This window comes from Myiozetetes cayanensis, unplaced genomic scaffold (assembly GCF_022539395.1).
Source record: "Myiozetetes cayanensis isolate MyiCay16 unplaced genomic scaffold, myiCay2020 scf7, whole genome shotgun sequence".
NCBI classification, from domain to species: domain Eukaryota; kingdom Metazoa; phylum Chordata; class Aves; order Passeriformes; family Tyrannidae; genus Myiozetetes; species Myiozetetes cayanensis.
This window is the reverse complement of record NW_026087964.1, coordinates 35,259,195-35,285,876: the sequence shown is the minus strand read 5'-3', so window position 1 is coordinate 35,285,876 and position 26,682 is coordinate 35,259,195. Positions and strand designations below refer to the sequence as shown.

The window sequence follows — 26,682 nt, the reverse complement described above, 5'->3', positions numbered from 1 at the left end:
ACTATTTAGCTTTTTAAAAAAAAGTTACACTAGGATAGCTCATTGTTTTCCATCAATTTAACAGAAGGAAAAAAGAATTCTTTCTAAACAGAAATGGAATCTCCAGAATTTAAATGTATTATTAGATTAATATTTTAACAGTGGAATGTGATGAGAAGATGAAATGTCTAATCAGTTGTTTTTCTTTCAGCATTGTTTTGCCTTGCCTGTCTAAAGTTTGAGAGAGTTGCAATTCTTGGCTACTGGCTGGGTTTGAAGGGTGTAACAAGTGTCTTCAAAATTCAAACTCTTTCCTGTTATGTCACAGCAAGGTGAAACTGAGAGATCTCCATAATTTTACTCAGAAATGAGGGCTGTTTCTTTGATAAGAGGGGACTGCATCAGTTTTCACTATTCTTTATATAAGTGTAGGGCAAGCTCAGGAGGTGGATTTTTGTACTGTTAGAACTGCAATTTTTTCAAGGCACTTACTGAAATCAGATGATTGAACCTTATTTACAGTAAAAATGGTTTGCAAACAAATGATCTCATTGGTGTTTACATTTCAAGGTACTTTGATCTGTCTGTGGGAATGCGAGTCCTGAGTGAGCTTGCATTCTTTTCAGTATCTATAGAGACTCCTGCTTCATTTGAAGGAGCTTAGTTGCTTATATTGTGAGTTCAGTGTGGAGACAGTTTACAATTTGGCATATGGTGTTAACATAAAATTGGCAATACTTAACCTTAATATGACAACCTGTAAGCTGGTAATTCAAAAGCTGCTGCTGCAGCCGTTACTATCTCCTTGCAGTGATAGCAGTGCCGCTGAAAAAAATGGAATATGCCAACAGGTCACAGTGTAAAACACTGCAGCTCTCCTAAACTGTCTTTTACCCATGAGTTGGAGTCCTTTGCCTGAAGAGAGAGACCCAATCAATCAATTTTTGGTTGAATACCAAACTTGAATACCTTAAATGACTTAAATACCAACATTAAAAATATGATAAACTAATATTATGGCCTTATTTGAGGAACAGAATGCACTTTTCAGCAAGCACAGCTGGTTCTATATAATCAAGAAGTTCGTACCACATGAGAGGTTAATTTTTCAAGCAAGGTCATGTTATCTTTTCCATCAACACATTCATGTAGTTGCACATGTATGCTTGTTTCTATTTAGCTATTGCCCTTTATAAAGAAAGCAAAGAATAGAAAGAAAATAATGAGTTATTTCCTGCATAAAAATCCCTTACGTTCCTGTTATATTCTTTATATGTGGAAATTGTATTAAAGATTCTTCCTGTTGTCCACAGCTGATATGGAAAAGGTTCTTCAAAGTCATTGTGCACTGTTAACATTGGTTTTGTTTTCCATCCATGTGGTATAAAACTGACTGAGCAGTCATTACGACAGTTTGACACACCTCTTTCCTAAGTTACATAAAACTTACTTTCCAAGTTAGCAATATTTGCCATAAAGAGCTCCTTAAGTAAGGAATATATTCATCCCTAATGATGTACAAATTGATGCATGAGATAACATAACTTGCTCTGATCACAAGGGCAAGCATGAGGCCCAGCTAGCTTGTAGAATAGTTAAATTGTCAGTAACTGGTTATAATTTACTTTTTTCTATTGGTTTATAGTTATACTGCAGACATTTTGCCTGTAGTCCATATTACTAATGCAGCTGAACACAGGATATCTGACAGTATCAAACCATGATTTCTTTTACTTTTTTTATTAGTAATGCATGAGGTCGATTTTGTCCATCTATCTGGAACAAAAGTTGTTATACATTAGGTTTACATGGGTAACTGGGATAATTAACAAAGTTCTTCTTCAAGGATTTCAAAATTCCTGTAAAAAAAAATCCCAAATCAATTGGAAGATAAATAGGTTAAAGAGAAAAAATGCTTTATCTTAGTAATTGGAAGTCATTATCAAATGAGTGAGTTGCAGTGAGTATCTGTTTATCATGTTAGCTATTTCCTGAACTCTAATGTTTGAGTTTGGGTTTTTTTAAATTGTATTTATTGTCCAAAATATAAGTTCACTTGATATTGTTTTCTTTGAACAGCCTGTAAGGGTGTTACAGTGTTAGACTGAGCCTTCAGGTTTTAAATGGATTGGTGTGGCATTAAGCTTTTTGAGGGATGAAAATTATGGCAATGTGTATGTAGAGTTTTAGTAACCAATTGGTTTCTTATTCTCTTAAATGTTTGAAAACAAATACTTATTGTTTCAATTTCTCATAAATGCTGTGGTGAGTTCTCTGAGGACTTGTTTATAGGATATGAGAATTTGGTTGCTTTTAGAAGTCAACCCTGCCAACAGTCCTTGAGTGGTCTCACTAGTCTTTCCTGCCAAAGTTTTATTTACAAAATTAGGTTTCCTCATCTTCTGAAGCACACAAACCTGATATTCTGGAAGAAGATGAATCGTAGTACTAATAATCCATTCTTTCTGATATTATGTAGTCTTGTTGGTTTTCTTCTGCAGCTCTCCTGAAGTGCTTAAAGCACACTAGTTTGTCAACAGATACTGCCAAGGAAGTTATTACTGGTGTAGTGTTATTATAAGTTTGTCCTTCTCCTAGGCAAACCATATGTATAGTGTAAAATGAAGGAATGAAAACAGAGGAATTGTGATGGCATATATGTAGATATGTAGAAAGAAGAGTCTGAAGTGTAAAATAAAATAATTTAGTATGTGTGCATAAAGGCTTAAGGTACTAAATAGAAAATTTTTGCTACAGCTTTAATAATATTTCATGTATTCATTTTAACTTTGATTTGTTCTCTCAAGACAAGCAAAGAAGGCAGATAGGATTTCATCCAAACTGATGTCAGGCTGTACTCTTGTTTTCTGCCTTTGAGAACGTTCTTGCTTACCAGCATTTTAAAGTGAAAGCTTTTCATCTGCTTGGATGAAACAGAAATGTTATTCTGAAAGAGGATATCGTGATGTCCCTAAAACGTAAGAACAACTGGGTCAAGCCACAAATCCACCTAGCTCAGCATCCTGTCTCTGACAGGGGTCAAAAGTCAGTGCTTAAGGAAGAGTAAGAACAGGGTTAAGTAATAGGCACCTGAGTATTTGTACACAAGTTTTTGTATAGGTGAGGGCCTCTGTCATCTGAGTGGTGGCTTTTAATTTTAGTCTTTATCAGTGAATTTTTCTTCAACTGACTTTTTCTCATTAAAGCAATTCTATATCACTCCGTGGCAAGCTCTGATAGCTTAGCTACGTTTTATGTGAGTCACCACCTGCTTTCCTTTATTTTGAACCTATATCCAGGTAATAATATCTGCTGAGAGCAGATACAGCTGCCAGAGTCTTGACTAGGTTAACAGTGGCACATGCATTAGCGTGGTTTGACAAATGGGCTTCCTTGTCACTCACCCCACCCTTGTAAGACATAAATGCGTAAGTTCTTTTGTGTTTGGTTTGGGTGGTGGTTGTTGTTGTTGTTGTTGTTTAATTTTATTTTTTTTATTTACAGTTGCAGCTGTGAAAGTCTTTCTGCTAATACAAAAAGTTTTAGGGGGTGTTATTTGCCTATTGAAGTGAAACTGCTGTTCATACAAGAAGGTTTGATATGAAACTAGGACAGGGTGACCTGAAACTAGGATGACTTGATTGTTGTGCCAGATACACATACCCTGAAAAGGCCTATCATGTGATGGCCATACACATGTAGACGCTAACCAGGGACAGCATGGTGCTGTCACTGCTGTTAGAACAGATAGTGAAAATTTTATTTCCATTGCTACTTATTTTTTTCCCTGCTCAGTTACCTCTTTTTCAGGTTAAGCTCTTGTTTGCTTGGTTGGACCTCACAGCTATCCCATACTTTGGATCCTCTTCACTGCCCCTTTCTGAACCCTTTCTGTAACTTGAGGGGTCAGACCTTCACACAGCATTTGGAGAATGGGCATGTCATGGCAATGTAGTAACAAGTTTATTCTGGCCAGTACTAAGTACTGAGCTCATAGTTTAATAGTATTCAAATACAGCAGGCATAGTATAGTATTATGTATTAACAACATAAAGAATTAGTTGGCTCTACTGTTCACACATCTTACATATTTATGGAGAAGATGTAAAACTCTTGAAGATAGAAAGTAAGCTTAACATGTATGGCTGTCATGGTTTAGGAATGCTACTTCCCAATTTAGTTCTCCCACTGAGACTTTCCAAACCACACTCCTGCTGGATCACTCCACCTCCCTGTCTTCAGGCCCCCCTGCTGTGGGCAGACCAAGAGAAGAATTGGCAAAAGGCAAAGATCATGGGTTGAGATAAGAACAATTTACTGGGAACAGCAGTGAGATAACAGTATTAATAACAAAAGCAGTGTGCCCTGGCAGTCAGGAAGGCCAACCACATCCTGGGGGCATCATGCAAAGCATTACCAGCTGGTCGAGGGAAGGGGTTGACCTGCACTGGTGCGGCATCACCTTGAATATTGTGGCAGTTCTGGTCATCACAATATCAGGATGATATTAAGCCATTAGAGAGTCCAAAGGAGGGCAATGAAGATGGTGAAGGGCCTTGAGGGGAAGCCATATGAGGAGTGGCTGAGGTTACTTGGTCTGTTCAGCCTGGAGGAGAACACTGAAGAGACCTCATTGAAGTCTACAACTTCCTCGTGAGGGGAAGAGGAGGTGCAGGCACTGAGCTCTTCTCTGTGGTGACCAGTGACAGGACCCAAGGGAATGTCTTTGAGGGGGAGGTTTAGGTTGGATATTAGAAAGAGGTTCTTTACCCAGGGACTGTTTAGGCAGTGGAACAGGCTCCCCAGGGAAGTGGTCACAGCACCAAGCCTGACAGAGTTTGAGAAGCGTTTGGACAATACTGTCAGGCACATGATGTAACTCTTGGGGTGGTCCTGTGCAGGGTCAGGAATTGGACTTGATTCTCGTGGGTTTCTTCCAACTCAGCATATTCTGTGATTCTGTGAAAAGTATTCAACAAGACAGTGATTCCCCTGCAAAAATGCTCACTACAGAGCCCAACTGGACTCTGCTGCAGCCATGTTTCCCCAACTGGAAAGGAACACCCTTCTTCTTGGAAGCAAGAGACAGAGAGAGTCCTTTTTCTCTGCCCTGGCAATGATGTAAGGTGGTATTGAATAACATAATGTCTTACTGTGTCCCCTCCTGCTGGTCTGGGCTGGAACCAGGACAGTGGCGTATCTAGGGAGGAATACATGTTGGTGCTATAATTTTATCCCCTGCATATACTTTGAACAGCAAGTTGGAAACAGTAGCCAACAGTAAACAACTCTAAAACAGAATAAGGGCAATCGAGCAGATAAGACCTATTTCCTTATATGTGTTTACCTATGAGGGAAAACAGAACAATTTCAGCAGCAGAATTTTGGCTAGTTTGAGAAAAGAGAAGTGAACTTCAGGGAAGGATGCCAAATCTCCCTGCATCATAACTACAGTTTTAGCAGATTGGAATGTAAGGAAAGAACACGTATGTAAAGGTGAAAATAGCAGGATGTTTTTTCTTAGTAAAAGCCTACCCTGTAGAGAAAACGACCAGAAAAAAAATGGTAGAAAGTAGTTAAGAGGCTCTTAAAGAATAAGAGAAAGCAACTCTTTTGCAGAAAATACCTTGCTTTTTTTCTGAATCCTCCTTGCATGATTAATAGTGGAGGTAGATATTTTTATTGTCAATGTAAAACTGACAGAAAAGAAAGAAAACAAAAACTGACAGCCACCTTTTACAGCTTGTAGCTATATGTAGTCTGTTGATGTCAAGCATTTTTTCCAGTGTCTTTGGGTTACAAATCAAGAAGTGTGATGGACAGAAAGAAGTGAAAAGAAAACTCAGTCTTGCTTTCACTGTTTCAGGCCAAGATGTCAAAGTAGTCTTTAGGGACCAAAGTAATTTTTTTCCAGTTTATTTTTGGTTTCAGGTGTTAACATTGCATAATGATTTTATTATCTCCCCGTTTTTAAGTCTCTTTCTTCTTCTGCCCTAAAGTTTTGCATGGCAATGGGGAGCCTTTACTCCTGTTTCACTGATTCAAAGTGAAGGTTCAGCTGCCCTGAGGAGAAGTCAGTCTTGGAACTGATTACACAACATGCTGGCAGCTATATGACCTGTTCTGCTGCATTCTGTTTGCTGGTTGGGTTTGACTTCCATTACTATCTCCTGTGTCTGGACAGTGAATGAAAGCACCATTGGAAGTTATACAGAACTATGGGAGTGTAATTCAAGAATCTGTGTTTGGCCAGTGAAGAAGTGAGCTTATTAGGCAAGAACCTGGAAGAAAATGTTCTCTAGTGGGTGAAATGATTGTGAGCAAAATTAAGTAGCCAATTTGTGGGAAACAAGCAATTGTGAAAAAAAGAAACTGTGATTAAGAAACTATTTTTTTTTGTATGATAAAATGCAAATAGGAAAAAATCTTGCTGTGCATTACTGCTATGTACTTTTCTCTGGTTTTTTTTCTGACATCTGTGGTATTTAAACCTCTTCTGACTTCAATTACTCAACAGCATATGCTATAAGTTTTTCTTCAACTTTTACAGTATATTTGGTCTAAAATTTTTCCTGTTGTCTGTCTGCCTCATTGAGGCTTTTGATGAGGTGGCAGTGGAAACAGGTTAATAGAGTCTTCTGTGTATAGCCTGATACACTGATCAGAGTAGGCACAGAGTTCTAATGAAGGAATGAAGTTTGGGACTCTGTAATTTACAAAGATTTAAAAAATAATTTATCTTTGATTTTTACTGTGTATTAATTTGAAGCTATCCATAACTGTATTTTTTTCTCTCTTCCCTCCCTCTCCTCCAGTTTTTCTGCAATCGTATCTTTGTTATTTCATCCTGAACCATTGCTGGGTGCCAGAACTGAGAGAAAGGTGCTTGCCCTTTTATCACCTTTCATGATCCTACTGCTGGTTCTGTGTGACTGGTATGAGAAAGGTGTATGATTTTATACAGAGCTGAACAAAGGCTGAAGGGGCTGCAAGGTCAGAAAGCTGAGACAAATTAGGAGGAGAAGTCAGGCAAATAGAGGGATTAGATCTGGGCTTAATTTGACTGCATGGTTTGAGAAGAGGTTAAATGAAAGAAAGAATTGGGATACAAGGTAGGAGGATAAAGCTGGAAGGAAGAGGATTGGGACATAGTAGGTTTTGAGACATTTTATGTATTCTTTGGGCACTGTTATGAATGGATGCTTTCTTGCCTAACCTTCGGCTGAAGGCGCATATGAGTTAAATTCTTTTCAGAATGGTTGGAGATGGTAGCTGCTTTGGTGAGTGCTCTGTTATGTAATATTTTTCAAGAGAACATTATATTCTAGCTCTGCTGAAGAAGCTTTAGTTTTGAATAATAATAGGAAAGAAAATGACAGTTAAGAGTCATCAAAATCTTTTGCATCAGTCACATTAACATTTTTAATTATCAGTCACATTTTTGGCATCTCTTGTTACGCTAATTAAATCATTCATCTTACATTTGGAATTTCATAAAAGACACAATTTTTTTCACTATCTGGTGCAATAAAGTTATGTAGTCTGTCATCAAAATAAACCAAGTAATTGGGGGAATTGAGAGCGTAAGTTTGTTTTATATATAACAAAGGGCTTGGCTGTCCTCTTTAAACCTGGCTTACTTTTTAATATGAAATGGTGGGATAGAATTAAGGTCCTCTCTAGCCTTGGGTAAGCAGGCTGTCATACCTCTGTGATACTCCCCTTCTTTTCACTGGCTTTGTTTTGTCACCTTGAAACACCTTTCCCTGGGTGTATCTGATTTGTCTAACCTCTGACTTCTTCTTATATTGCAAGATAGTTTATCTTGAATATGTTTCTTCTCTTTCCATAAACCAGAAAAGTTAAGGTGTGGAAAGGGGATTAAAGTGTCTTTCCTCATTCTTAGTATGCTTTAAAGGTGTGTCACTTGTATACATTCTGATATTTTCAGAACAATGGACCTGAAGTCCTTTTCTATAAAGACAGATGCATCTCAGTGATGGTTAACAACAGCACGTGCCTGTTGGAACAATGCAAGCACTCAGATGTGTTAAGTTATTTGGGCAGAGAGGATTTCTGGGATAGAGACCTTAGCCTATAATTACTGTGATGAAATTTGGATAAAAAGCTGCTGTACAAACCTGCTGTTTACACGTGAGCTGCTCTGTGTAGTAAATTGGCCATTTAAAGGTGCTCTCAACCATTCAAAATGAGGCCTTAAAACAAAAGTTCATTATGTTATGTACTCCTTAATACCCAAAATACCTACTTACCTTACATCATTTCACTAACTAAAATTTTGAAATTTGCTAAACTTCTCAACAGAAATAACAGACATACTTTTTGGAACATAAAATTGTCAGACAGTTCAAGTCAGGCACTTTTTCAGACCAGTAGAAAAGGAATAATTTGGAAAGATTAAGTTGTATAAGCTTTTAGATATTAAAAAAAAAACAAAACCAAAAAACAACCAAACACAGAACAAAAACCCGAAACAAACAAAAGACTGTGTTAACTAAGTCAGGTTAGTATACATAGTATCTTTCTCTCTTGTTTAAAAAACCCCAAACAACACAAAAACCAAACCCACTTTTCATGCTGTTGTAGGAAAGGGAATACATACAGTGGTAGTGGGTGTGAATAGTGAGAACACAAGCTGCTGGTAATTGAGAAAGGAAAATGAGAGCTCTGCTTTTTAAAAGTAGACAAAGGACTGCATTTGGCAGCCAGTCTATAAGCAGTGACCTTGGAAGAGCTGTTGTAATTTAATATTAGGTGGACTCTTGAAATTACATGTGGCAAATATGAAGTTGTATCTGTTTTACACTGCAGACTTCCTGTCATGACTCTCCCTTATATCCGAAGTTGACAAGTTGTGCTCTCCAACAAGTTGCACCCTTTATCTTTTCCAATGCAGACCGAATTTTAGTCTTGTGTAGAAATTTTTCATGTGTCTTAAGTCCAGTGAACAAGTTTAGGTCAACAGGTGAGCCATTTATTTGCTGTGACTGATATTTATTATCAGTTCTTAGACATTCTAGTCTTTCAGTAACTACATCAAACTCTTAAACTGGAGGTCATCTTCCAGACTTTGTTAATACAAGTCCTTTATATCCTTTATTTCATATTCTGTCAAATATGAGGCTGAAGTTACAGTTGTCTTCTATAATCAACTTATAATAAATAGTTCATTCGGCAATAATTCTTTCTTCTGGTTACAGAAATTGCTGTTGTATTTCTTCCTGCTGTGAATGTCTTTTTATTTAGAGCCTAACAATAAGATTCCAGACTAGTTCCAGGTGCTGTTGAGTTAAGGAGTTGAGAATGCTCAAGCATTTCTGTTGTACTTCTATGTAAATAAGGCATAGGAGTAATGTAAAGTTCAGAGGTGCTTAGGTTTGTTTCTTCAGGGGCAAAACCAAATGGTGATAATGCATGATAGCTCTGAAATATGCAGATGGCTCTGCATATCCACTTTTGGATATGCACAATCTTAAAGCTTCTGTTGTTTTGTTGAAAAGGTTATAGGAGGCCACTCTTCAGAAAGCATTTGCTTGCATGGGTGATAGCAAATGGAACCATCTTGAACCCCCTAAGACACCACCAGTATTTTAGAATTGATCTATGGCTTAAGGGTTCCTTTTGTCTTGGAGATGAGATAGTCTTTCAAGCAAAATGTATTTTGCTATATGCTCATTCTTGTTCCTTTTCTCAGTTGTTTTTCCATCTGTAGAGATACCAGCATCATCTCAATGTTTGTATTGGAGCTGTATTTTTAATATTTAGTATATTTACAGGTCTGAAATGCAAAATAAATTTAACATTTCTCTATGTCCTACTCTGTGCTCAGAAAGGCCATTTACAGTACACAGCTTGTAACATTGGCTTATAAAAGAGATAACTTCCTTAAGAATATACTTCAGAAATTATTTAAGACACTAATTTGAAAACTGAAATAGTTTTCTGTCTGTCACACTTATAGAGATGCAAAGGAATACCTAATAAAATTAATTCCTTGTTTGCTGTATGAGTTGAAACTGAAGCAAGGCCTTGGTGCTGCAGGCATGCAATATTTTCAACTTTGCTACCTGCTGTAGGGGAATAAAAGGAAAAACACATCTTCTAAATGTATTTCGTTACAACTGGACCAACTATGGAAATCTCATGTAAAATAGTTTTCTTATAATACTTTCTTATCAACAGTTGAAAGATAGGACAAGTAGAAGATCATACATTAAATGTAAAATTATAGATGGATTCAATATGTAGTAGTGCCTGTTTCAAATGGAAGCAATTATGTAGTTCAGTTTAAGATTTCCTGTCTTTAAATACTGTCTGTTTGAAGTGCTTTGGTTTTGCCGAAGCAGTAACAGCCACCGCTTGATGATATATCACATGAATGCCTTGGTTAGCATTCATGTGGGTTGTTGCCTGTTTTGAGTCTGTGACTTTTAAGGGAGTCAGAGCATTTTGTCAATGTGCAGAGTAATGCCAGCTCAAGTGTGGACTTGTGTTTATTACGTTGGCTTCCACCCCCACCCCAGCTTTTCAGTGTGAGTATGGATGTTACACAGTTGTAATACCAGCATAATCATCACACACACACACACACACAAACACACAAATGGAACACCAGACCATTTTGGCTAGATATGTAAATAAATTCTTATTTTAATGTTTCTGATTACATGTGTTCAAATCTGTCAGCCACTGCTGTAGGATTGAACGTTCTATGTGAATGGAGGGGTGCTGGTGAAAGTGGGGTGAGCTAACCCTGTGGAGCAGAGGGGTTTGGCTTCTGGTATGTTGCATTTCTCTTCCTCTGTGGTAATCGTTTTGATGTTTGAAACGAGTAAATGAAATGCCTGGGAGACAGGCATTAGCAGTACATGAATGTTCCCTTCCAGGTAAAATGCGATTATAGGTGTTTAACAAGGCTCTGACAGGCGTGGGCCCAGAAGGTGCCCGACATAATGGGCAGCTCTGTTTTGTGGCAGGTTCGCCTTTCGGAGCTGAGCGGCACCCCCCGCCGCGCACCTGTTGATGAGGTGGCGGCTTCGGCCGGTTCACCTGTGCGAGCGCCCTTTCGTGTGGGACGGGGCCGGGGGCTCAGCCAGGAGTCCCAGAGGGGCGGTTCCCCGCCGTTCCCGTGTGTGGCGTTCCCGTGTGTGGCGTTCCCGTGTGGGCGTTCCCGTGTGTGGCGTTCCCGTGTGGCGTTCCCGTGTGGCGTTCCCGTGTGGCGTTCCCGTGTGTGGCGTTCCCGTGTGGCGTTCCCGTGTGGCGGCGGCGGGAGCGCGGCTGGCGCTGTCGGGGCCGCGGCCGCCCCGCGCTGACATCAGCGCGCGCTGCAGGGCCACGGCGGCGGCGCAGGCCGGGCGCGCGCCAACATGGCAGCGGCGCCCGCGGCCGCCCTGGCGTGAGCGATGCCGCGGCCCTGCTGAGCCGGCCGGCCGGCAGGCGGGCCCCGCGGCCGTCACCTCCATGGATGTCTCTTCCGATCCCTACCTGCCCTACGATGGAGGGGGAGGAGACGGCATTCCGCTCCGGGAGTTGCATAAACGAGGTAACGCCGGGGCTGGCGTTTGGGTTACTTGTTTGCATACCTACGTGCTCGGGACTGCTGCTCGGGTTCGAAGCGGCGGCGTTAAAGCCTTGTTAATTACCGCGCTGCTTTGTTTCGCCAAGCCCGAAGCCTTTTGTAGGAGGAGAATTCAGTTCTGGCTGGTTCCTGTGCTGTCAGGGATTGTTTTCTCTGCGGGCAGATCAGTCCTGCCTCACATCTCATCGCCGTGTGACTCCATCTTCGATGGAGTGTGGCAGGCTCGCCTTTCGCTCCCTCTCGTTTTGTTTTTGTCTGTTTGTTTGTTTGTTTGTTTTTAATCAATAAAAGCATCTCGTGGGGGGAAAAAAAATCAACCGAAACCAAACCTACAACAAAAAACAAAGCCCACCCAAAACTGTGTTTGTCGTTGACTATGACCAAATTAGCAAGTTATTAAATAGGCTGTTTTCATTTCATGCCTTTCACTAACTTGAACAGAGAAAACGGTGTTTGTCTGGCTTTGAAGTTTCCGTACGTGCTTTTAGACTTGACTCTTTGTTGCCGGCTTTGATACGTGAAAAGAAAGCTCTGCAATGGCAGCGTGTCAGCTCAGCAAATATTGATGAGGTCTTAAGGAACTGGCACTTTGCAAGCAGGTTCTTTGCACTGTTGCTCATAAGGAAGCAGATTTAGAAAGAAAACAGTGTTACCAGTGTTCACGGGCTGGGGGGGGGGGGATGGGAATCCTCTTTTGAGCTTGTATTTTGTTTCTTACAGATACTAAAGGAGAATACATTCTATAAAGATTTGGTTTTGTACTGAGAGAAGTTGTAGTAGGAATAAAAGTTGTGTCTTCGAATTCTGAGAATATGGTTTTTTGTTGGTTGGATTTGATGGTTACAATGTAGTGTTTAAAACAGTTTAAAACAATGTGGTGAATTCTTTTGTTAGAATTGGCCAATCTAAAATTAGAAAGTTATCAACATTTATAGCTGTTAGTGAAGGCATTAGAGAGGACGTAGGCTGAGAATAAAGATAGGATTTACATAAAATGATTTCTTCTCCGTGTTACTTTATTGTTTCACCTGTCTTTGCAAAGTCTTATTTCTGTAAATAAATTAATTCACAGTTTATGTTCTTTTGACATGTTATCTTTTTTTTAGTAGTTTACATAGAAGGTTATTTGTTGTCTTTTTACAATTCTTATAATGTGTTTCAGGATATCTTAAAAATATCAAGAAGTTCCAATACAGTTTATTTTAGACAAACGAATTTTATGCTGCCCAGATCATTATTATATAGCAAGTGCTGGATAGTTCTCTAAGTCAGATTTTAGAATCAATTCTGAGAAATCGAGGATGCTGTTTTCTTAGAACATTTGCAAAATGTAAATTGGGGGTCTTATCAGTGTTATGTATAAGTACCTGAAGGGAATTCACAAAGAGGGCAGAGACAGGCACTTCTCAGTGCTGCCCAGTGACAGAACCAGAGGCAATGGCACAGACTGAACATGGGAGGTGCCCTCTGAACATCAGGAAACAGGTTTTTTTCTGCGAGGTTGACTGAGCACTGTAACAGGTCACCCAGAGAGGTTGTGAAATCTCCTTCCTCAGAGATAGTACAAAGCCCTGTGGACATGGTCCTGGGAAACCAGCTGTAGGTGGCCCTGCTTGAGCAGCAGCCTTGAACAAGTTGAGCTCCGGAGATCCCTTCCAACCTCAATCACTTTGGGAGTTTAGATTTGTAGATAGATTTAAATATGAAAACTGAAAAACAGCCCTAACATGTTATAGTTAGACATTGAAATGTGACCAGGTGTATATTCCTGGAAATTGACAAGTTTTAGTTGATTTTTGAAATACAAAAAGTAGATATTTGCAGTGCAAAATGGTGTCTGGCACACTGGAGTGTTGCTGTTAAACATAAAGTTTACAAATACTGTAAGGAAAACAGTGGAAGGTTCAACTAGGTAGTTCCATTGTGGTGGCACTGTTGGGAGCCAACAAAACAGTTCCCAGTTGTGACTTGTCATTTTTGCAGGTTTACTGAATTCCATCAGGGCTTGTATTTCCCATATTTTGATACCATATTTCAAAACAAGTGTTACTGGTGCTTCTCAGGCTTGCTATAGTGAGTTTAGATTAAAAAACAAAAACAAACAAAACCCACAACAAACAAACAAACAACAAAACTCAAACAATGTTGCCATAATCTCTTACAAATCTGAATTTGTCAAGTACATGTCTCATAAAAAGACTGGTCTCCAGACCAGTTTGTTCCATACATTTAAGCAAAATTTATGGATATTTTCTGCTGCTTTTACAAAGCCACAGTAATCTGTTGTTGTGATTTAGCTATCAAAGTAAGGCTTAAAATGCTAGCAGACAAAACCAGAAATGGAAAGTAAATTCTTGACATTATTTTATGTGTACCTGAAAAAGGATACTACCAAGAATTTTTTTTTCTCTTATGTAGATTTCATTGTAATAACAAGCTCAGAGAACATGAGTAAAAGGATTCTGAAAAAAAAAATTAACTGTTAAAGCCTGTGGAATTCTTTCCCTTATTCACAAGCTGACAACTCTTCTGTCCTGCAGAGTAATGTTCACATCATGCAAAACTGCTTTGTAACATCAAAGCATTTGTTGCACTAATTGACTGCAGTGGCTCACCCAAAGTAGCTGTACCTCAGCAATTACAAAATGACTGTTTAAATCATTAGGGGTCTTTGAAGTTTAATTAACGGCCTTTACTAATGTGCAGTGAGATGATGTACAAAGTACATTATTATTAAAGGCTTGATCCGTTGGCTTGCATTAAGAAGATTTTTTTTTCAGTGCGAATGCACTGTGAAACATCAAATGGAAAGATATAAAAATATGCAGTTATTAATTGTGTTTATCTTTTATGTTGATTACTCATTATTATCCCTTTAGAAAACCCCCAGATATTACTGAATACTTCTTACCAGGAGTTCCTTTAATTTATGCTGTCCTTAGACTTCTCTTTGTGTGATACTAAATGCGTAATTCCAGACCTGCTTATCCTCCCTGATAGAGTGAAATAAAACTTCAGGAACACAGTTCACTTCTGCTCTCTTCTCTACTAACTAAAAGAGTTAAAAATAATGCTTCTTAGAAAAGGTTTAGAAGTTCTGATTTAGGATTACATATATCCTAAATAACTGACATGTACACTTTTGCATAAGAATTTTTCATATAATAAACCATCTGCTGAAATAAATGTTGTGTAAATAAATTACTTGTGTTGCCCTTGGATTTATTTTTGCATCATTTTTACTTGATGGACCCATTTGAAAGTTCCCAATTATCAGTGTCTTGTTTGTCTTCCAGCCATTCATATACAGGCTCACACGTTGACCTGCCCTCCCCCCTGCCTTTTTTTTATTCCTAAATAAGCATTTATTTCACCACTCTTAAAAAACTGGAAATCTGAGCAATAGTAGCACATGCATAGTGGCCAGGCTACCAGAAGCAAGATTTGATCTTCAGCAAGCACGAGCTTTGCTAACTCCCTGGTTTTACATATACGTAAACACATCTCAGATTTAACATTTCAGAAACCCTCAAGCAAAATTAATGAAATATTGTTCAACTAATAATCTGCGATTGAGTCAGGCAGGTGATGTGAAGATTATGTATATAAAGAGCATGCCAGATTTACTGCTGACTTGTAGTTTTAATAAACATAGTTTTTTTGAGAGGCAAAATAACTCACAATTTCATTTGTTGTGTACCATTCACCACTCATGTAGGTTCCACTTGTCTTGTTTAAATTATATTAATAACAGTTACATTGGGGAAACCTCTCAGCCACTGCAGCCTCACCTGTTACTGTAAGCTGTGGGACAGAGCATATTTAATAATATCCCAGGAGGAGCTTGAGTTGGATGCATACTGACCCAGTTCAGATCCTCTAAGTCATAAAAGTTATACTTTTGTGTTTTAGGCTGCATTTCTCCTTAAGGACCTCTTATATTTAAGAATTTGTAATAAATCAAAAGCCATTAGAGACTGAAGTTACCAGTGTGACCTTTGAAATAAATGGCTGTGAAAATTGTGTACACGTGCTCAGAGCTAGAGTTTACCCTGAAATTTTATTGCTAGCAGAGGAAGAGTAAAAAAATTAATTTTCAGACATGTTCATGACAGAAAACGTGATCAAGGTTATTATCAGTCTCTAACTTCGAGTACTTTGAGAAAAAGCATTACTTGGAGACACTCGACATGGTTATGCCACTGAATTTCTGCTGTGCTTTGTTTTAAGGTTCCTAGGATAAAAATGGGATAAGGATTTTCAGTTATGAGTTAGCATATTTGACTTTGATGATTAACATAAAGTACCATGAGATGTAACTGCAGTTTCCTGTAGGTAGTTACAAGTTATCTGTCTGCATGTGCTGTATGACTGGTAAAGTTCACTATTAAGCATATGTTTCTCAATTTTGGAAATAATTTTTTTATGTACTTTTATTTGAGATATTAGAAACCTAATGAAGAGGCCAAGATTATGCCCTCCCTGGGCATGAATGGGGTCTGATTGGCATAATCATATTAGCAGAATTGTTATTTTTGTTGCATTCTGTCTTTACCCTCCAAAACAACATATAAGTAAGTTGTTCTTATGTACATGCAGCAGCAGCACTTAGAAATCTGATGATCTAAATTTTTATTATTCTGACTCTTATGGCCTTGGTCATTGTTAGATCATAGATAACTTCCCTTTTGTAATGTTTGCTTTATCTAACTTTATATATTTTTATACCTTTTATTTTTCTTATCTCCTTCCTCACTGTTCATCTTAAATATAAGTTGAAAATTTAGTAGTGGGACCATCTCCATAACTCTTCACTTGCATATCTGAAGTCCCTATTCCTTACATTCATAACTAAATATAGTCCATTCTGCCTTTAAAACTAGAAACAAATAAATCTGTAACAATAACATCCTTTTTTTGTGTGTGTGTTGCATCATAGAATCAGAAATGTTTCTTCCACAAAAAATAAAAAGCCAAAGGATTTTTTTTTCCTCCCCCCTTCCTGACAATTTGTAGTGGACATGAATCTTCAAAAGTCTTGTTTTAACTGAGGTGCTACTATTGAACTTTCATTTAACTCCTACTGTATTAAAGGTTATTTTTAAACCCAGATGTGTCTGGGAGCAGAAGAAATGGAGGGGACTATCATGCAATACTTTGGTAAAGCATTTTATTTCCTTTCCCTGTTCTTCAAAACTTGTTCTGAGTCTTCCTGTTTCCCATGTAGCAGTTTTTTCCAGGTAATTTTTTTTCCAGTTTGTGTATATATAGTTGTCAATTTTTTATGCATTTTTATTGTAATGCAGAGATCAATTTGTGCTTGTAAGCCTCTGATGCAGTTTAGAAGAGCTGAGTGAAGAGACAGGCTGAAAATTCATAGTTGCACAAAAAGGAGAATGTATTACTTGATTGCAAAGACTTTAACATCGTTAATCATCAACAATAGCACATGATAGCACTCTGGCATCGTGTGCTGTGCTTCTGATTCTGAAAATTAAAAATTACTTGTAGTCAGGAAAAGAAAATAGTGCTTAATTACTCTTTTTGAGTGGTTACAGACAAATTTAAATAAACTGATGTTTTTTTCTTGTCTTTTTAATTGAAAGCCTCATATTCTGAGGTCTGAATACGGAGACAGAAAGAGGCTGAGGCACTAACACATATGTTGTGCATACAGATCTTTTTTGTTACAAGAGTGAGTGATCCCTGTGGTGTGTGTTGCATGCAGGGTGCTTGCCTGCCTCCATTCCCCTTGCCACCTAATACCCAAGGACACACGGGTGAAGCAAAGCCTTGGATTAGTATCTGGCCTCAGGAAAGCTACAGCCCCTGCTGATTTTAACACTCAGCAGATTTGGATGGTTGTGTCAGGGGGAGCTTATTCCAGCCTTCAGGGTAAACTGATTAGCTTCATTTTCACTCACAGAGGTGCATTTATTTTTTTTCCTCCTCCTTTCACACTGCTGGGAATAGCCCAAATGTGACACATTGCACTGCTGTCAGCCAGAAGGACAGAGGCTGAGGGGAATGCTGTGTGCTTGTGCTCTACCTAGAAAAAGAGTTGTGTTGTGTGAGCAGCAGCAAACCTAGAGCATTCTTGCTGTTGGAGTTAGTAATTGCATAGCTTGTAGAGAAATACCTTTGAGAAATTGGGTCGTATTATTGCTTTGCCATTGAAACCAGTATTGACATTGTTTATCTGTTGTTGTCTTCACAACTCTGGAATGTTTCTAAACCTTTGGGAGTTTTGAGTTCTCTGAGCACTTACTGTATAGTGTCTGGACATTAATATTTACATGGAACTTTTGATTTTTTTTCCAGCAGAAAGATATAATTAAAATCTAACAAGACCCCAAAGGTGCATTTATGTATTTCAGTATAACTAGTCTGACAGTTTGTTACTGTGGAAGGGCATGACCTTGCTTGTTGTTCCCTATCTCTTCTCTCAGTTCGTACTCTTGCACTGACTCTGTTTCTTCTCTGACAGCACAGAAGCTTGATTACAGTTCTGTATAGTAGCAGGTTTTTTTGCTGTTGTTAGTTTTGTCTGCTTAGTTGGATTAGCATGTTGACTTGGTTTACTGTGTAGTCAAATCCAAGGGTGACAAAGCTGATCCAAGGGTGAGAGTGGGATTGTGTGACCAAGAATGGGAGGGAGAAATAGAGGGAGCAAGATCTCCTATTTGTGTGGCAGCAGTCAGTTAGATCAGCTCAATCTTATTGTGTAATTAATTATGAGAGATACATCTCATTTCTTAAAGTGGTGTAATGGTGATACATGCTCAGTTTAAGACTATTGTTGTGTATTTTATGATGTGCATTCAGAAGATATGTATTATGTGCTGTGTAACATGTAGAAGGGGTCTTAAAATTTATCATAAAATTATAGTCCTTTGTTAACTCTGATAGCCACCTCCTGAGAGCCTGTTCATGTCTCAGTTCTGTGCCTTGTTCTGTAGTGAGGCTGTACCTGTGAGGATTTGTTCTCTGCGTGATACTGGGTAATTGTTCAGATAATCACATGGTGGAGAAGCACATAAAAATCTCTCGTGCACCGTTTGAGTACCCAGGATGCAGCATTTGTCTTAAATCTTCATATTTCTCTTCTCATTATTTGTGTGAGAAGAGAAGGAACACTGCCTACAAAGAAAGAGTTGGGGAGGATTGTTAAACGGGAGCATTGTGTATGTTGCAAAGTCACGTTCTTGTGTGAAATAATTAGCTATAAACTTACCAGTTTGTTTTTAAAAAAAAAACAACATGCCTTTCATCATCTGCGTGTTGCCCAGGGTTACTTTCAAATTTGAAAGAAATCTACTGAGTTGCCAAAGGACGAGCATGGGATCAACGCTACAGGAGATGAGGCAGCCTTTAAAAATGTATGGCACTGAAGAATGCTGTGTGTAATCTACATAAATCAGCTTTTTGTCATGTTTATCATAGTTCCAGCATCAGTCAAGATTGAATGCTGCTTGTATGAGGCACATATATAAAATACAGAGATCTTCCTTGCCTCAATAAGGAACAAAAGGCAAGGAGGAATCTGTAATGTATAAAACAACTTGTGTGAATAGAGCAAAATATTAGTTCTGTAATTTCTTTGTTCCTACTGTTTCCATCAGGAGGAACTAGCTAGGCAAAGCAGGAAGTTGGATCAGTGTTGGGAGCCAACTGCCATTCAGTATAACTTCATGTTCAAATGGAATGTAGGAGAGTGATATGGTAAGGATTGCTTTTTTTTCTATTAGGCACAGTGTCTTCTCAAGTGATTTTGGATTGTATTTTTTTCATTTTCATTAAAATAATAAAAAAACCATAAACCAAGAAAAAACACTTCACTTCTTCAGAGATAAAAGCTTTGTTATGGTGTTGGAACCTACTTCTCTTATTCCAGTTTTGCTCATGTAGCATTTTTGGTTTTGCTGTACCTCATTCTGATCAGATGTCCCAAAGTACAGTGTTTTAATTTTAATGCTTATTACAGTTTTTTCTTTCTACATGATGTAATATTCTTTATTAGGGTTTTTTTTGGCTTTTTTTTTTTTTTAACAACTTTACTTGAAGCAGTTCTTCAGCATTACCAAAACTGATTGGTGAGAAAGGATTGTACTGGAAACTTGGAGTTACATGCATGGAAGGATAACAAAAGTCAGCTGCCTTCCTAGAAGGTAGTTCAAGCAAGACCTACAGTGACTGAATCCCCCAAAAGAGTTTCTTTTCTCTGAAAAAGCATGTTGCTTTTATTGTCTAGAAGCTTACTGTCTGCAAACTTGCAGTCTGTGATTGCAGCAGCTCACTAGTTAAGTGTTGAGATCTGAGGCAGCCAGCATGACTTCACCAAGGGCAAGTCCTGCCTGACCAACCTAGTGACCTTCTATGATGGAGTGACTACATCAGTGGACAAGGGAAGGGCTACAGATGTCATTTATCCAAATTTCTGTAAAACCTTTGACATGTTCCCCTCCAACATGCTTCTTTCTAAGTTGGAGAGAGATGGATTTGATGAATAAAGTATTAGATGGATAAGAAATTGGTTGGACTGTCGCATAGAGAGGGTAGTGACCAATGGCTCAGAGTCCTGATGGACATCGTTGACAAGTGTTGTCCCTCAGGGATCCATACTGGGATCAGTGTTATTTAATATCTTCATTAATGACATAGACCAAGGGATCGAGTGCACCCTGGGCAGATTTGCAGATGACACCAAGCTGAGTGGTGCAGCTGACACACTTGAAGGATGTGATGCTATCCAGAGGGACCTGGACAAGCTTGAGAAGTAGGCCCATGGGAGGCTCATGAAGTTTAACAAGGCCAAGTGACGGGTGCTGCACCTGGGTCGGGGCAATCCCCAGCATCAATACAGGCTGGGGGATGAACTGTGGAGAGCAGCTCTGCTGAGAATGACTTGGGAGTGCTGGTGAATGAGAGGCTGGACATGACCCGGCAAGTGCACTCGCACCTCGGAAAACCAATTGTATCCTGGGCTGCATCAAAAGCAGCGTGGCCAGCAAGGGCGAGGGAGGGGATTCTGCCCCTCTACTCTGTTCTCGTGTGACCCGACCTGTAGAACTGCATCCAGCTCTGGGGTCCCCAGCACAGGAGGGACATCAGCCTCTTGGGGTGAGTGCAAAGGAGGACCACCAAAACGATTAGAAGGATGGAGCACCTCTGCTATGAGGAAAGGCTGAGAAAATTGGGTTTGTTCAGCCTGGAAGAGATAGCTTGAGGTGACCTAAATAAAGCCTTCCAGTACCTAAAGGGAGCTTACAAGAAAGATAAAGAGGGACTTTTTTACAAAAGCACATAGTCACAGGACAAGGGGAAATGGCTTTAAACTAAAGAGAGTAGGTTTAGATTAGATATTAGGAAGAAATCCTTTACTGTGAGGGTGGTGAGGCACTGGAATAGGTTGCCAGTGGAGAAGTTGTGGATGCTCCATCCCTGAAGGTGTTAAAGATCAGGCTGGAGGGGACTCTGAGCAACCTGGTTTAGTGGAAGGTGTCCCTGCCCATGAAGTAGATGATCTTTAAGGTCCCTTCCAACCCAAGCCATTCTGTGATTCTATGATTATTGAAGACGATATTGGAGAAGAGTGTGCTAATAAAGGGATGACAGCTGCCTTATTTTTGCAAAGTACAGAAGGCTTGTGTTTGATTTATAAGGATTCCTGTGAGTTGTACTGAGCCTCTGAGAGGATCAGTATATTACTATTTCCTTCCCTGTAGTTACACAGTTTAGTTTAGAATAGCAGTAATAATAAAAGTTCTACATGCTACTTTTATCATTAGCTTCTCAGTCTCATAAAAACGTAAGTAAACTCATTTATAACAAAAAGGCTTTACTTTCTTTGCAGCTGCAGAATGGCTTAGGTGTCTACATATGGAAAATGGAGGTGTTCTCTTATCATAAAGAGACTGTGCCTGTATTTCTTGGGCTAAGTGCTTGTTGTGGTTTTTAAGACTAAAACTGCTTCTATGTTGATGAAAAGCATGTAGCCTGAGAAAGAATCTTGAAACATGAGGATGGGGGAAAAGGGGGAAGAAGGAAGGGGAAATACTTTCTGAACATTTGCTAAGTACTACAATTTGTGTATGTAATGATGATTTCCTGCCTGATGGTTAGAATGTTGAGATGAAATATCTATATTATGATAAGGGTTTTAACAAATTTTATTAAGTTGAAAATAAATGTAATGACACTTTGAAATTGAGAGTAAATTCCAAGAATTTGTGTGTTTATGCTGATGAGAATCATTATTTTCATAGCTGGAAGGATCATCTTGCTGTGTGAAATGTATAGAAAGAAGAGTAAAAGGGGAAGTGAAAGTTTGGAAGTGTGTTGAGTATTGATAAATTTTGAAACATGTTGAGTATTGATTTCTCTAAAATCTCCTTTAGAATAGTTGTATGCTACATAGATCATAATACTGCCTGGGAAATGTCTTCTCCCATTGCTGTCAGACTTATATATGTTAGATACAGAGCATCAGATTCTGAAAAATTGTCCTCTTCTTGGTGCTCTCTGGGGATGCCTTTCTACCACGTGCTCACTGCTGCCTGTTTCTCACTTGCTGCAGGATTACAGCTGTTCAGTTGCATCATCACACATCAGGTGTTCATAGCGGCTCTGTATTCAACAAAACCTCCTCTTCAGCTTCTCATCCTGTTCTGTGTCTCTTCCTCATTATACAATAATCACTTATATCCCAGTATTTGGTGTGCCAGCAAATGTTGGCATAGTAGGAACCTGACAGTTTCAATGGGGTTTTTACTCTATCTAGGGCAATGACCATTTTTTATGGTCTACTCCAAGTTCCGCTTTGGGGCAGTGAATATAATGCCGTTTCTGATGGTTTCCCCTGTAGAGAATTCCAATTCAGTACCTTGTGATATGCATAAAATAATCTGTTACTGTTTGTGATACATTTATAGCTCTCAACTTGCCTTTGCCTTGTGTAGGATTGCATGCTCCTTATAGTTTGTTATTGCTTCATATATAGCAGGGCATAAAACCAACTTCCCCAGGGCAAATACAAGCTTTTGTCCTACCCTACTCACTCAGGTTCAGTAAAGTGCATGATCACGTTGTAACTTTGTAGAAGATTAATAATTACACTGTGGCTGAATTTAATTTATGTCCCTTGCTTTGCAATGGAAGTTAATTTCATGTAAAAATAATATTTTCATAATATACTCTTGTTACTGTCTTAATTTTGAGAGCTGAACTAATTGTTACAATGTGAATTTTGTTACTATCTCTTCCACAAGGTCAGCTTGCCCTTTCAGCTAGCCAGACATGTATCTTAGACTGCCTTTCTAGTTATGAGAATTAGAAATGTCAAGAGAATTTAATCCCTTATCCTAAAGCAAGGTTTTCACAATTACCTCTACTAGCAGATCTGATTTAATTTGTTGTTGTTGTTGGCCTTTTATTAATGGAAGCATAGGTAATGCTTCTTTACATCTGCCTTAGGAGAGACTAACAGCAGCTCTGGGAAGGGATTTACAGGGCTTAGCTATGGGAAATAGATGAGGGAAAAAATAGTATGGTATAGACTGGAGAAAAAAGTATGAAGGTAAAGATGGCAGACAGGCTCACATGAGTGAATGGTATTGGTGTTGTTGGGGAGCTGTTTCCTACATTTACATTGTCTTCTTTACTATTAATCTTTATAGAATTTGTAATTAATGGTAGTTTGTGTATCTTGAAAATTATAGATTACATTTTGTCTTAATATGATTTTATCACTTTCTTCTGTGTTGTCTTTCACCACTAAGGAAATGTCCAAATAAACACTGTTATATAGTAGGCATAGACAAGACCTCTGAAGCAATAGATGGCTGAGGCACACCTCTGGGTCAGAGTGCAATATCAGGTGTCACACTGCTGCTGCTAGGTCTTAGAATTCACAAATGTAAAGGAAAAAAGCACATTTTACGTGTGTGTGAAAATTGTGAATTGTTGGCGAGAGCTGGAGCAGTGAACTCAGCATTTGAAGCATTTGGGAGTTTACAGGTAGGTCTTTTTTTTAGCTTATTTTTTTTGGTAAGTCAGAAACTTCTGCTGACAACACCAAGAAGCTGAATTAAAGAAGCCTGAAATTGGGGGGGGGTGGGGTGGAACCAAACCAAAACCAACCAAACAAAAAAACCCACCAAAAAAACCCCCACCAAAACCCACAACAAACAAGCAACCAAGAAAACTCAGCTCCAAAAAACCCCCACCTGCCTAGCCATCCCAGTGTGAAAGCAGTGAAATGAGTTCTGGTGTCTGTCTGAACTGATTACAAGTCTTGGTCACCTTGGGCCTTCATCTTTATGAATAGAGATTATTGTGTTGTGCCATATACTGGACAAACTGTTTTGTTCTTAGTCAAAGAAGTGAGAGTAATCACTCCTTAAATCATTGTCTGTCTTAACCTCATTATCAGTGTTCCGTTTGTAGCAATAACTTTGCAAAAGAAGTTTGTGTTGAGTGGGCAGATGGTGTCCGTGTTATATTTAGGCAGCTGTCCAGCAGAAGATTATACTTAGGGTCTGTAAATACACCACAGGAACTCCAACCGCCCCCCCTTCCCCCCAAACCAATATATTACAGAATGTGTGGCATTTGAAGGCTTAAAAAAAGTAAATCTTTATCAGTTTTGAAGAGAGAAAAATTCTCAGTACTCCTCTTGCACTTCTTATTCTGATCACTGAAAGAAATACTGTTGGGGCTGTTGCTCTGTGAGATGCTTCTGAAGGAACTTGCTGGTGATGACAAATTAGCAAAAGACATCCATCTTTTTCATACAACGTTTCCAACTTTTCATGGCTGAGGGCTGTTCTGTGATTTACCTTAAATAAATAAATGAAAATAAAATATAAGTATTTGTTTGGCTTTCTGTTACTTTTTAGCTGCACTGATCATCTGTTAATAATGTATTTTAGGTTTGGTTTAGACATGCAGAAGAGATTGGTAATTAATAGAATGTGTATTTGAAAATAACTGGCAACTTATAAAGATTCTGTGAACTTTATGTCTAATCATCCTGGTTTTGTTTTCATACAATCAGATTTTCTTCTGGTAGTTCATAAACTGAAATAAACTCCCAAGTTAAATGTGGGTCGAAGCTGCTGATTTTTTCCACTTTGTTCTATTGAAGTTTTTCTGGAGTCTGCACACAAAAAAAGAACAAAGATTTGACTAGTACATTTCTATTTACCCAATGGAAACACAAAGTCACTAGTATGTAAATTCAGCCTACAGCTGAGTGACAGGAAAAAGAAGTGATAAGCAACACTGAGAGACCTAAATGACAATAGAATATGCATATTATGGAAAGTGTCTTAATTACTTGTTCAGAAATTTTGTATGTCAAAGTGTTATGAACAGAGTTTAAATGCTTCATTTATTACAAAATTAATTTATTCCTGTTTTTATATGCTGCAGGAACTCATTATACAATGACAAATGGAGGGAATATCAACAGTTCAACACATTTACTGGATCTTCTGGACGAGCCAATTCCCGGAGTAGGAACATACGATGACTTCCATACCATTGACTGGGTTCGAGAGAAGTGCAAAGACAGAGAAAGGCATAGACGGGTACTTGACATAAATAACAGTATTTGGAAAATATTTTTGTTTGGATATTGGAATTAAGGTCTGATCTAGTAACACATACAAATATGTGCATGTACTTCAAAATTGTTCATGATTATATCAGCTAGAACTACTTGAATACTGTTTAAGAAGCACTGCTTCATTGACACCTGCAGTCTTGCAACAGTATTCTAACTTGGAAAGGAGACAGTAATTTATTTGAGTGGGAATAGGTCCCGGTCACCCAAATACCATTTTTATAGTACTGCTTCTTTTGCATATGAGTGCATTTAAGGCTACTTTCCCATGTAGATGTATTTGTAATAGTACAATAGTGCTTGTGGTGGTACTTGTACAGAACAGTGAAGACTGATGTATATTGCTTTTATACTGACACAAATGTATCTGTGCTACTGCTATGTGTGTATATATATATCTGTGTGTATATATATATACTGCTGTGGTTGTTTGAATTATGGAAAGTGGAAATTCTCATCTCTTAACCACTTATATCAGCGTATATGTGTTTAACCAAAGAGTAGTCTCAAATATGTATGTTAACTATCCTCTCTCCTGTCACACAACCTGCTTTTCTCCTCTTTAGTCATTTCTTCAGACGATCTTCAAAGTTCAGGCTGTTCATCTTTATCAGTGTACTCTGCAAGGAGTTCTTTCATGAAGCAGACTGAAGTTGTATTAGTCAATAACATGCTAGATACTGTCATTCACATAGTAAATTTGTTTAATAGCATTTTAAGAGAAAATATGCTATTTAGTGTCTTACTGCTGAACCTTTGGGATGCTCACATTAATTGACCTTAAAAATGGAACAGATTTGGCAATGTGATTTCTCCTAAATATTTTTCACTGAACGAAATTATTAGTTAAAAATTAATTGTAATTGTAGTGAGGGATGAGGGAAGAGGTTCCTTCACATCCAAAACTATAGCATTATTCTGTTTTCTTTGGAAATGCCATTTTTAACTTTGTGGAAGCAAATGTTGGATGTGTATACTGATTTACTTTGACATGGTAAAACCCCCAATCTTACACTAGTTTAAAAAACAAAATATCCATAATTGCACTATCTAGTGCTTTTTCAAGGAAAAGAGATCCTTGGACAATTGATCTAAGAACATGTACCTTGTTTGAATGCTTTTAATGAAAAGTAAGAAGGTGTTTCCATGTAATACTTCATTTCATAATTTGACATCTAAGCAGTAATTAATACAGTGCCATTTTTACACTGTAGATATGCAGATTAGTGTCTAGTGGATATGCCATTGGGTAGAATGCTGTGCCTGACCAAATCCTGGCAAGTCAGAGCACACCTGTAAATAGTTAATCTAGAGTGAAGTTTCACAGCTGTTACTCATTTTAATGTCCAAGACCAGAGAAGTCAGACAAAACAGTTCGGAGTTCATAATCACAGAACTACTGGGAAAATTATAAATATGCCCTGAATGAAGGAGACTGACTGGCCATGTAATCAAAGATGCAAAAAGAAGGGGGTGATAT

The 26,682-nt window shown here is 38.4% G+C and overlaps 1 protein-coding gene across 4 annotated transcripts in view; it reads left to right on the top strand.

Annotated features, from left to right (window-relative positions):
- The window catches only part of CLCN3 (chloride voltage-gated channel 3), a 74,165-nt gene that overhangs the window by 17,903 nt on the left and 29,580 nt on the right, over positions 1 to 26,682 (top strand). For 2 of the 4 annotated variants that reach the window (XM_050338295.1, XM_050338293.1), the window contains exon 3: positions 25,010 to 25,167. In XM_050338295.1, the coding sequence (XP_050194252.1) occupies positions 25,010 to 25,167 (158 nt within the window). Of the gene's footprint in view, positions 1 to 11,370; positions 11,543 to 25,009; positions 25,168 to 26,682 lie in introns of those variants that run through there. The other 2 variants (XM_050338294.1, XM_050338297.1) reach the window with 2 other exon arrangements.